Source organism: Melopsittacus undulatus, chromosome 8 (assembly GCF_012275295.1).
Source record: "Melopsittacus undulatus isolate bMelUnd1 chromosome 8, bMelUnd1.mat.Z, whole genome shotgun sequence".
In the NCBI taxonomy this organism is placed as follows: Eukaryota; Metazoa; Chordata; class Aves; order Psittaciformes; family Psittaculidae; genus Melopsittacus; species Melopsittacus undulatus.
The window spans coordinates 8,859,867-8,872,505 of record NC_047534.1 but is presented as its reverse complement, the minus strand read 5'-3'; the positions used below and the strand labels follow the sequence as shown (position 1 = coordinate 8,872,505).

At 40.8% G+C, this 12,639-nt stretch overlaps 1 protein-coding gene across 1 annotated transcript in view; it reads left to right on the top strand.

Moving 5' to 3' along the window:
• The window catches only part of VPS35L (VPS35 endosomal protein sorting factor like), a 55,328-nt gene extending 45,896 nt beyond the window's left edge, over positions 1 to 9,432 (top strand). The window contains exons 29-31 of the mRNA XM_013127564.3: positions 573 to 691; positions 7,983 to 8,129; positions 8,666 to 9,432. Coding sequence (XP_012983018.2) covers positions 573 to 691; positions 7,983 to 8,129; positions 8,666 to 8,764 — 365 coding nt within the window. The 3' untranslated portion in view covers positions 8,765 to 9,432. The remainder of the gene's footprint in view (positions 1 to 572; positions 692 to 7,982; positions 8,130 to 8,665) is intronic.
• The last annotated feature ends 3,207 nt before the right edge of the window (positions 9,433 to 12,639 follow it).

The window sequence follows — 12,639 nt, the reverse complement described above, 5'->3', positions numbered from 1 at the left end:
TAAGCTCTAAAAACTTGGAGCTCTCTCTCTCCTTACCCCCAAAAAATATCCTTCAAGGTCTTTGAAATTGAAAATACACTTCCTGAATTTCTATCCATAACTTTGAGGTAGTCAAGGCTTTATTTTAGTTTAAAAAGGCAGTTTCCTTTGAAAATCTTGCTGGTTTTAGTAAGTAAACTGTTTGGCCCAGCCCTGCTGCCATTGAAGATTACAGCCATACTCTTCTAAACTGATGGAAACAGGGAGTATGTCTCTGTGGGAAAAGTGAATATTAACACTCTATGTTGCTTTGCATTTAAGTCTAGCAGATGTTTTTTGAACCTGGCTGCATCCAGGAGTACAGGACTGGCCTTAACCTAGAAGATTCTTTTCAGTGTTTTGTTCCTTAGATCAGGAGATAGTAGGTAACATAGTGGTAGGTACTTACATGAGATTGTTCTGTTTGTGTTTCATGGAGGAGAAGGGTCATTTCATAAGTTCCAAATCTGGTATTCTATAAATAGCTGATGGTTTCAGTAGCAAATGAATGCATAGCTCTTTAGCCAAACCTAAGCTTGAATTCATCTCTGCAGTTGATTCTAATGATACCCTGTATGGTGGAGACTCCAAGTTCCTGGCTGAAATTAATAAACTGTGTGAAACAGTGATAGCACAGATCCTGGATCATCTGAAAACCCTTGGAAAAGAAGAGGTATGTTCTTACTCAGCTCGATTCAGTACAAAACCAAAATTACTTTGGAGTTCAATAAATGGTCTAGCTTCATGGCCAGGCTTTGTTATATACAAACCTTGCAACAGGAGGAAATTAGGTAATTTTACTTGTTAAAAGGTGTGTCAGTCACGTAGGCAGGCTTGTGGTGGAGAGACCTAATGATGTGAAACAGATCATGTAACAATTGTAATACATTTCTAGTATTCTGGCTAAAGTTACCTGCTTAGCCATATGTTGTGCACAGTACAACAAATCAACAAACAGTAGAAGCTACTCTGTTGTATTGATTGTGCACCTCCAGTGCCTAGAATAATTATTGCAGAGCAGCATAGTGAGGTTGGCTTTAAATTAACCAGCTTGAGCCCTGGTGTAGTCTGATTATGGAAACATGATGCTCTGTGGTTTAGAGTTAGTTTTAAATTAACAGGCTTGAGTCCTGGTGTAGTTTGGTTATGGAAATATGATACTGAGTCTGGGATAACTTTTATTTTTATAAGAGTGACTATAATGAGCTGGATGATGCTGGTATTGTAATTATTGGCCGAAAAAGAACTGGAGTGCCACAGTCACTCTTTTGGCTGCCATATAGTTATGCCTAAAATCTGCTCTGTATCTGTCCTTCCTGGTTTTTGACTCATGGCTGTCAACTTTCTCTCTCTGTAAATAAACCATATTTTCTTAGCAGCTAAGTTAACAGTAACACGAAATGCTCAATTTTGTAATTGGAAAGTAAGAACTCATAGAATCATAGAATAGTTAGGGTTGGAAAGGACCTTAAGATCACCCAGTTCCAACCCCCCTGCTGTGAACAGGGACACCTCACACTAAACCATGTCTCCCCAGGCTCTGTCCAACCTGGCCTTGAACACCACCAAGGCTGGCGCATTCACAGCTTCCTTGAGCAACCCATTCCAGTGCCTCACCACCCTCACAGTAAAGCATTTCTTCCTTATATCCAATCTTAACTTCCCCTGTTAAAGTTTGAACCAGTTAGCCCTTGTCCAGTCACTACAATCCCTAATGAATAGTCCATCCTCAGCATCCCTAGCATCCCTGTAGCCCCCCTTCAGATACTAGTAGGCTGCTATGAGGTCTCCACACAGCCTTCTCTTCTCCAGGCTTAGCAGCCCCAACTTTCTCAGCCTATCTTCATACAGGAGGTGCTCCAGTCCCCTGATCATCCTTGTGGCCCTCCTCTGAGCTTGTTCCAACAGTTCCATGTCCTTTTTATGTTGAGGACACCAGAACTGCACACAGTACTAGTCTGTTAGTGGATAAAATACAGTGGCAACCACGTTTAACTTGTAAAAGTTTTGGGTTCCATACACTAGGATGAAGTCAGGAGAAAAGTGCAGAGAGGGGAAAGATGTTTTGGCTTTATCCTGTTTTTAATGCAGGGTCATATTTGTTCAATATTGAATACAGAAAACTCTAGGCAGCTTATTGGATTTCTTGATTGGAGTTCAGCTCTGAGGGATCAAATACAGGGTAATGGATTTTATGTGAAGGGCAGGTGAGTGAAGTTTTCAGTATTACTGAAATAATGAGAACTTGCTGTTCCTGAGATCGAACCCCTCCACAACTTCCTAAACACCCCTTACTAAACTGCTGTATTGATAGAAATCCTGTGTCTTGTAGAGTGAAATGGGATGGCAGGGGATGATTAATTTGATGTAATTTTGTTTGGAGGACACTATGCTAAGTTTAGTCTTTTCTCTACTTTTGCTATCCTATCTATCCTTCCTTTAGCAATAGTAGACATAAGATGAATAAACTCTTTGCTCAAATGACTCTGCATCATTGTACACATCACCAACAGTGAATAGCAATTCTTTTTCAGAACACTAACAGAAGAAAACGACCACTCTTGCACAGCTTAGATTATCCAAGCAGATATTGGGAAGGGATTTTTAACAGTATTTTCAGGCCTGTGGCTTGTATATTAAGGATTTTTTGCATCTGACTCCTATATGGAGTATGTGTGTGGGAATGTTTGTAAAGCTTGAAATCTGTGCTTTCTGAAAGGCTTTTTCTTTTTTTTTTCTTTCAAGCTTAGTACTTTGAGTAGAGATCCTGTGTTATTTCACTGAAGCAGTTGTTGCATAGAAAACTGGATTTAAAGCTAAGCAGCACAGATATAGGTCCTTGACCTGCCTTTGCCTCTGTGGCCCTGGATTTACTCCTCTGTTGGTCCTTGTTTACAAAGGGGGAGCATTTATTTTGCTTCATTGAGTAAAAGTCCTTGAGAGGTTGAGATAAAAGTTGGTTTGTAAGAATTAATAGCTTTTTGAGGAAGCTATTGTTGCTGAGGGAACGGAGGCAACGAGAATATTGTCAGACACCTCCATTTCTGCTAAAGTAGAACCAATCATAAAATCACTGTGGTATTTGGATTGCTTCAGTGTCAGTGACCTTTTATTATTCATCTTCTTGGCTGCTCATTTAAATGAACAAGTCTCTGATGATTCTGCATTTTTTATTGGTTCATTTCCTTTAAAAGCTATAAAGGAAGATAAATTTTACTCACAGTAAAATGCTTTCACCAAAAGGGCGATTTGGAAGAGAACAGTGCATCTTACGTTAACACAGCATGATCTTTTCACAGTATTGGAGAATGCTTCAGTTACGTGACAGTGTTGGAATGGATATTTTCTGTTCTGGATAGTTCTGTAAACTTCAAGCTGTTTCTGGTCACAGGAGCATGTAACAGTGAATCCTCTGTCTTTGGGTGGGTGGAAAGCTGATCTTATGCTTCAGTTTCTTCAGAGTGTAAATACCTTGCCTCTTGCTACTCAGTGATAAATGTCCAGATTGAGTATGTTTTATTCAAACATGACTTTTGATCCAAAACATTTGGAACATGTTTGTGTGTCCTTGGCAGTGTCATGTTAGGATGGCAGTCTTCCCATGTACCATGTGATAGGTACTGGACGTTTTACAGTAAGTATCAAAAAAGGAGCAATAAAAAGCAATTTCTGGATATACTCTTGAGGCTTCTGCTTTCAAAACATCTGATTGATAATTTTATACAAACTCATAAAAACTTCAGTTGATTTCATGTGTTTGAATACTGAACTAGAAGCAGAGTTGGACGTAGTTCTGTGCGTGTGGGTATGTTTTAAATTGAAGAGAGATTGCCTATCCTCAAGAATTTTGTGTCCTTGGCCAAGGTTTTCTAAGGTGGTTAAAGATCATATTCTGCTTTGGGAGGAGAGGGACAAGAGGGTTTACCTGCTGCCGTTTCCAGAAGACACTGCAGGTGGTGGAGGTTCCTGATTTGGCACCTTGCAGCTTGCCTGCTGATGGGTCAGCAATAGGATAGGTACATTGCAGTTAGGAACTGTAGGTGGTGAGTGTGTGTCAGCTCGACTTCTTTGTCTCAGAGTTGGAGAGTTTGAACTCCCAGATTAATCCCTTTATTACGTCATTGCCTCTGGCATGCTGGTGGAGTTTAAAGACTAGAGAAAGTTTAATTGGGAACATTGTTTCTGCGTGTTTGTTACATACTTGGTAAATGGAGGAAACCAAAATACATAAATCAGGATTCTGCTAACAGCCTACAGCAGGATTACTCAGTATGGTTTTGGAAAGTACAGTCTGGTTGTCCATGAACCACAAGTTATTTCTACATGGAGCACTTCTTTGTTGGGTTCATTTTCGAGGGAAATAAAACTGATGTGAGCAGCACAATGAATATTAAAAGCTTTAAAAATACATCAAGGACTTTGAAATAGAGATGAAGCTGCCATGGTGCCGGTATTGAGCTAGAAATAAAGTGTCTCAACCTGCCTTAACTAGAGGTGTGTTACTGCACCCTGAGCCAGCAGAAGCTGTCACTGAGATTGAGTACTTTAGAGGGAGGTTCGGGACTGCTGTTTCAAGGATTGTGTCCAAGAGAAAGCTCTTTCTCTTCTGTCCATCTCAGTGTGCTAGAGGAGTGGTGAAATAGGGGATATGTGTCCTCTTGTGTGGTATAAGAGCTCCCAGCTGCAGCTTGGTGCTTGGTGTTTTCTCAGATCATTATTTCCTTTTATTATAAATGAGCCTGTATGAGCTGCTGGTGGTGCTGGGTGCTTCATTTATCCTGTGTTAGGACAGTTGTGTAATGAGAGTTGAGCACATGATCTGCCCCATGCAGCTCATGATCCTTTCCAGTGAGCAAACAGATGTTAAAAGGTTCCCAAAGAGCTTAACGTGAGAGCTTTTAAGGAAAGACAAGGCTGCCTGTTATGGCTGTCTTTAGGAATATGTAGGTTTGGATCACAAGGACATAAGGACCAGCATCACAGTAGTGCTGGAATTAGTTTCAGGCTAGATAGTTAAGGTAACATGAGCAAACAGATGTTGTATCAGCATGGAGACTCAGCCTAGACTGATATATTTAGTACCTTGGAGGAGCTTTACAGGCCATGCTGAGCTCTGTGCTGCCAAAGATGGCCTGTTAAGGAGTATCAGAGCCTGTTACATGGGGGCTGCAGCAGGCTAGATGCACCTTCAGAGAGGAGCAATGTATCTGGATGCACAGATGCTTTTCTAACAGAAGGCTCAAGGTATCCTTATGACATCGAAGTCTGGCAAAAGTCACTAACAGACAGGAATGAATCTTTTAATTGCTAGGCAGAATTCAGTGAAATATGTTACACAGTCATTCGTATGGAAGGGCCTTGTTTTTTCTGTAATGTTTACATGAAATTTTGGCATTGCTGTGCACTTCAGTAGAGGGGCTTGGGCACAGGGGAGTCACATTCTGGGATGAGGTGTTTTGTTTCACTGTCATCACCAAAAATTATGGAAAACAACGCTGCCTAGAAGGCTGGAAATTCCTTTTGATGTGGGAATTGCTAGTCCCAGGATGTCTCTGGCTGCCAAATAGCTGAGCTGTTGCTTTCTCCTTGCTGCCTGTGAAGACATCCTGTGAATTGGAGTGCCATCCACTTTTCCATCTCAGGTATGTCAGCAGGCATGGCAGTATGCTGGCACAGGTGTCTCTCTCAGGTTGGAGGTCAGTGCCATGGTACACAAACATTCCTGTTCATCATCATGTGAAGCCTTTTCTCTGACTTGTTTATTTTCAGGCGTGGTGGGATTTACTGCATACCCAAGCCTGCCTCTCTCTTCTCTCTATGTTGTTACTGATGACTAGATGCCAACATCCTGTGACACCTACCCCGATACAGTGAGAGTTACTGTGCATCTCATTCTTCCAGCTTTTTAATGTGTTTTCAGAACCTTTTTGAAGTATGATCCTTTCTGATTTATATATGTTTTAAATTAGTCAAAATATAATCCTTCTTTTAAAGAACTGATTTTGTATTTGCATTGGTACTGCCTGGAAAACTTTGTTTGTTGATGTTCAGACCGGAGTACTGCTGCTTCTGCATTCTACCCAATAATTTGATTGTCCCACTTCTTGTGAGGAAACCTCCAGGCAATTCCCAGGTACCTCTTTGAAGTCTGTATTCAGCAGAAGACATACAGGCATTAGGTGGTCAATGGGGAAAAATGTATAGTTAATAAAGGTTATTTTATTAATCCAGAATACATGTTAATGTGGCAGGATGCCTTGTGAATAATGTGGTAAAACATGGACCAGCTGGCTGTACCTTCTGTTTTTCCCCTGAATAATGGGAGTCCTACAAGAGAAATACTACAGTAGCATTTAAACATAACCACTTTCCATTTGATTATCTTTTTGAGTTGTATTTCTGCTTTTTTTGTTACTAGTACTGGACTAGACTGATCAATTGCATTTCTCTGTCTGTTATGTTGAACCCTCCAAATTATGGTTGTAGTTTTAGCCTGTGAACAGGTTTTGGAGATACCGGGATGGAAATTGCTAATGTAGATAACTGTTACAGGAACAGCTGTCATCGCAGGAGCTTCTTGCAATTAGTTTAGTGCTTAGGGAACTTCCTGGGCCTGGAGCAGCTCTGGGCATTGCATATGCCTGCGTGTGTGTGTGTGCACGGTTTCTGATGTGCCAGACCTTTTCTGTGTGCACAAATTTACTCCATGTGTCTCGTACATACAGTAGCAGTCTGATGTTTCTAGTCTGGGCCATGCTGTGTTCTCTTTTCTAGCTAGCCAGGTTTTTAATGGTGCCTTTCTTGTTTTCCATGTTTGTCTGGAGGACTGATAGCTCAGTGTGTGCCCTTTCTTTGATGAATAGCATCTGACCTCTCTTTTGCTGGCAGTGAGAAGGGAAATTAATTTACTTTTGATCCCTTAGGGAAAGGGGCAGAGGCTGCAAGGTTGCATTGGCATCATTTCAGGAGTGCACAAAGCAGAGATCGCTGCACTCCTCTTATCCCAGTCTCTGCTTCAGTCTTCTGTAACTTCACATCTGAATGCTATGTGATAGCTACCTAGTACGTGTTGAACTGAGAGGGCTAAAGTGAAGTATTAAGTTCCTTAATCGAGCTGCTCAGCTGTCAGTTTTAAGTACTACTCTGCTGCTGTGGTTTCTGTGTAAGATGGAGCTATACCTTTATTAGTGGTCCATCTCGAGCAAAAAAACAAAGGATAACTGCAGCAAAGCCCTATAAACAGATACTACATTCACATGCATCCAATAATAATTCATCTTTTTAGCCTTTTACAATTTATTCTAAAGGAATAAGCAGAATCCACTCATCCTAAATAAACATGATAGCAACCTGTAAGCTTAGAGCAGGATTGTCTGTGCCCCAATACCAGAGGCTGAAGTGCATGGTGCTCCTCTATGGTAGATTACCATGAAGCAGGGATCTTCCTTAAGGTTCCTCCTTGGCAAAATAGCTGCAAATATGGTACAAATATGTTGGTATCACCGAAGTCTCAGTGAAAGAACAGGGTAAACTGTCTTTAGTAGAATAGACTGCTGGAAAAGGCCTGAAGTTGCAGTCATCTAGATTGATGATAGAGGTCTCTCTAAAAAATATATAGCTATGGTGATGTAAGTTGAAGGCTGGTTGGTGGGCAGTGATTTCTGTGCAGGTGTAGGGAGCCTTTGAGTTAAAAACGTGTCAGACCTACATGCTGTGCTAAAGTGGGACAAGATGTAGGAGTATGATGTAATTATTTTAGTTACAGCAGCTTGGGCTGATTTGTGATTATCACTACTTGTGTTTTGACATGAAAAACTGTGCCCATTTACTTGTGTATTGCTATGTTTCACAAAATGAGTGTGTGCCCCTTGCACTTCTCAGAGTTCAGAGAACACGGTGGGGCTTTGCTGGATATTTTGGGATGACTGCCTGATAATACAGGATTTTTTTTTTCTTTATTATAGACCCTAAAGCGACAGAGCCAGTTGGCACTCTATTTGTTTAACACTATTCTAGCTCATGGGGATCTACGAAACAACAAACTAAACCAGCTTTCAGTCAACCTCTGGAATCTTGCTCAGAAGCATGGCTTTGCTGACACCAGTACTATGGTAAGAAAAAGGGGTAATGCAGGGAAATTGTAGTTCTTAAGATCTTTTTGACCTCCTCATTTGAGAAAAGGTAACATTTCTTTATTTGAATAAAGCCAATAATTTTACAAGTTGCTGTCTTAAAAAATAAATCAGCTTAAACCACACTTATTTTTAAATGCTTCTTAAGGAATAAGCAGCTTGTCTTACTTCAAGTGGTCTGTATCTTTCTGGCACTTTTACATGATTTCACACATTAAGGAATGTGCAAATGTTGGGTGCTTTAACTTTTTTCAGTCTTTAAGAGAAGTACAACATTTTTATTAGTGGAAGGAACTGCATGGTGTAAGCTTGGAAAGTGGGTGTTTTAGAGCTTTTAAGAAAGATATACATGATAAGCAGCTCTGGAGCAAGAAAAGCAAGTGCTCATGTAGCCAGTGACATTTAGGAAGAATTATGAGTGTCTGTTCAAAACACCTTCACATAGATTGAGTGATGGCCTGTGAATTGAGGACATAGACACTAAGAATCTCAAAATATCTTTCTTTTGTACCCAGGTGACAACACTAGAATACATCAAGAAGCGAAGCAAACAACCTGAAATGAGTCACTTCACAGATTTGGCCCTTCGGCTTCCTCTGCAGTCCAGGACCTGAGGAATGCCACTTTCCCATGGAGTCACCTGCACAAAGGAGTGTGTAGCCAAGGCCCAAATCACTGATCTGGATAGTGACTGGAGGAGTTCAGTGTATTTTTATTTTACTTAGTGTGACAGATTTACTTGGACACAGGTAAAGGTAAAACTGTTCTGAGTGCAATAATTTAACCTGAATTTGTTTCCAGTTTTACCTCTACATTCCTATTAAATGCTGATTTTGATTCAGTAAATGGTATTTTGAACCTCTGTGGTTGCAAAAGCCTTTAGAAATCTAACCTATTGTCATTTTAGCAACAAAAAAAGAAGATAAACTGCACAGATCAGTTCACATCTTCCAGACTTCATCCCACATGCAGGATAGTCTTTCTCCTCTGTAGAGACCAGCATTTCAATATAATAATCCTACTAAGTCATCTTTCTGCTTTGGGAAGCTGCCAGTATTGGTTTGGTCAGTTCCAGTAGAAGAGAAAAATGGCCAAGGTGTTCTTGTTCTAATTTCTGCAATATATTTTCATGAACATGTTTATGCTTTCATTTCAGTTCAGTGTTGTTTTGTAAAATGGAAAGAATCTTTTAAGTGCTGTCTGCAAAGAAAAATGGAAATGTATGTAAAGCACTCTGTGTTTGCAAAGTACACTATCCCTGAATAAAACAATTTGCAGTTCATCTGTTTGTTCTTGGGGACTTTGTGTATACAAATTTGTCACTTCACCCTTGTGGAATTAAGTTACATGTACTGCTATTACATCTAATAACATTTCACTCTCACCTCTTCTGTCCCATGGTAAGGAGGAACCATGTTGAGACTTTGCATCTATTACTGGTTTTGCTTAGCGGTAAGTATTTTAATGAGCTAAATCCGCATATAGATATTAAGATACATTTTTGCACAAAACTGCTTTATTTCGTTAAAGCTAAACAAGTAATCAGTTTTGCCAGAAACATATATTTAAGGAGTTAGCAAGCTGATAATACCATCCAAATTGTTAAAGCATTCTTGCTGCCTGTTTTTCATCTCCTCTGTGGTTACAGAAGCAGGGTACATCTAAAATACGTATTTTGTGTTAAAGTTGTAAAGAAATGAAGCAGGACTTTTTTGTCCTGATACAGGCTGTAGCTGTAACCTAAGTAAAATTGCAGGAATACAAGGTAACTATGAAGTGCTATCAACTTGATACAGAACCTTTCCAACTTTAGTTCATGGCCATTTTGATTATACTGATGTTCCTTAAAAAAACCTTTATATAGTGCACATAGATACTGAAATGATATGTTATTATGTCCCACTTTATTTTAGCTTTCCTTCTTGCTGCAGCTGCACAAAACAACTCTCAATAGTACAGAGACGATTCTTCATGTTGGGCTTGGAAACATAAACCACAAACTGGGTAAGTGGGATTAAACTCTGAGCTCTGTAAACCACCAAGTGAGTCACACTTAGCAGCTGTGGTATGGCAGAAATTGCCCTCTGGGGGTAAATGGGCTCTAAACCCAGTGTGGAGTTCCTTCAGAATCTGTAAAATAGAAACTCTTACAACAGGCTTACAGATATGCCCACTGTTCTTCTTCCCATGCAGGCATCCGTTTTTGCCTGTTGTCTTTGAAGCACAGTATTACTTTCATTCCTTTATTGATGCAAAACCACCATGGGAAATGTTTTACTACTACTTTTATTAGTGCTAAAATAGCTCGACAACAGGCAGAAAACTCTGCTTAGTTATCAAAGTAAACTCTAAAAATCTAGCTTAGAAGCTAATGCAGTCACTCCAATAAACTGCTTTTAGCTTATTTCCATGTTAGAGAAAAACTAATTTTAGTTAAAACACTCCACTTATTAGAATCATAGAATAGTTTGGTTGGAAAGGACCTCAAGATCATCTAGTTCCAACCCCCCTGCCATGGGCAAGGACACCTCACGCTAAACCGTATCACCCAAGGCTCTGTCCAACCTGGCCTTGAACACTGCCAGGGATGGAGCATTCACAGCTTCCCTGGGCAACGCATTCCAGTGCCTCACCACACTAACAGTAGAGAACCTTATACCCAATCTAAACTTCTCCTGTTTAAGTTTTAACCCGTTACCCCTTGTCCTATCACTACAGTACCTACAGTACTGTACCGTATTACAGACCTCCTCTTTCTTCTATATGCAGCACATATACAGGCCAGACCAAGTTTATCTGCTTGAAAAAGCTGACAGTTTTTTTCCTCAGGTATGTGTCTTGATTTTCAAACTACATTTCCATGTGTACATTATCAAGAGAAAGGTGCCAGGCCACAAAGCTGCAGTTAAACAACATACTGGTATACATTATGCAATTCTAGATGGGGAAAAAAGAGTTCTTATCTAAGGGCAAGGGTAGGACTAATATCACCTTCAGCATCTTGTCAGTGGTAGTGCAAAACCAGTCATTACCCATCCAGGACTGGCTCTGCAGCAGGAAGTTGTATGTGCTGTCCCTTTCTTCTAAATGAAGTCACTGGTTGACATTTTCTTACCTGTTCCTTTATTTTACGACAGTTTTTTTTTGCTAGACAGGTAGGTGAGGGCCTGAATTCAGCATTTGTCTTGGAACAGAAAACAGAACCTCCACTGCCTGGTTAACTAAAGCAAAAGCTGAACTTTGAGAGCACTCGTGCAAAACAGACTTGCCCTGAGGTAGTGGTGGTTTTAAATTACACTATAAAGGAGATGTTTCCTCAAAGACCCTGGAGGAAGTGGTTCAGCATCTCCTTCATCCCAGGTATGGGAATGGATTCATAGCAACCCCTTAAGCTGGAGCATCTCCATAATTTTCACTTCCCCTCAGGAGTTGCCCAAAATGTATCATCAGATTTGTAGGCATATCAGTAGTGCTTCTTCAAAGTAAAACACCATCACTTTGTACCACTCACTGAGTGTAAAAATGTCAAGATTTAACAGAACACCAAAATCCTTTTGAATCACAGATGTCCTGGGTTCAGCAGTAGCAGTCATTTTTCTCCTTAGTAGCTGGTGCAGTGCTGTGTTTTTGATTTGCCCCAGCAACAAGTACGGCAACTACTCAAACTCCGACTGCAGCAGAAAGTACAGCCACTCCAGCTCCAAGCATAGCAGCTACACCAGCCCAGGGACAAGTACAGCAGTGTCATTTGAGAGTTCTGAAGGTTTTGAATGGTCTTTAGGTACCCTTGAGACCTGCCTGCTGATTGTGATGGGGATCAGCATGTTGGCACACACAGAGTGTGTTTTAGCCACGACCATTTCATCTGATCTCGAAAGTTAAGCGGGGTTGTGTTTGGGTCTTGTCTAGAATTAGACGACGATATAGGAGGACAGAGATTTTTGCCAAGGCTGGACAGTCGTGAGTGGCAAGATGTTTGGGACTGTATGAGTGAGTATCTAGTCCACTGGGCCCCTCCAGTGCTTTGGAAGCATCGGAGATGGAAGGCAGCTGTATGGAGTCCCCAGCAACAAGTTGCAGAAACTGCTGATGGGGAGAGTGAATTATTTTGAGCCCAGTGGGTCCATGACCCTTCAGGCCATCAGGGGAGAGATACAACATACAGATGGACTCATGATGGAGGGGTGGACTTAGCAATGGACACTATTGCCCAGGTTGCTCACAAGTGTGAGGACTGCACACAGCCTCTCCTGCTCTGAAAGACTGTTACAAGAGATGGAGCCCAACATCATGGACTGGATGGACTCAGCAGCTTTACAGGGATTGGTCCATCCACTAAGGAATGATCTCTGTGTGTGTGTATGTATATCTATACACACATATATGTATGTAGATATATAAAGGCTGATGGTATATTGAAAATGTGGGATCTGAGCATGATGTGAATGGTATAGAATAAGGGGTGGATACTGTCCTGGGTTCAGCAGTA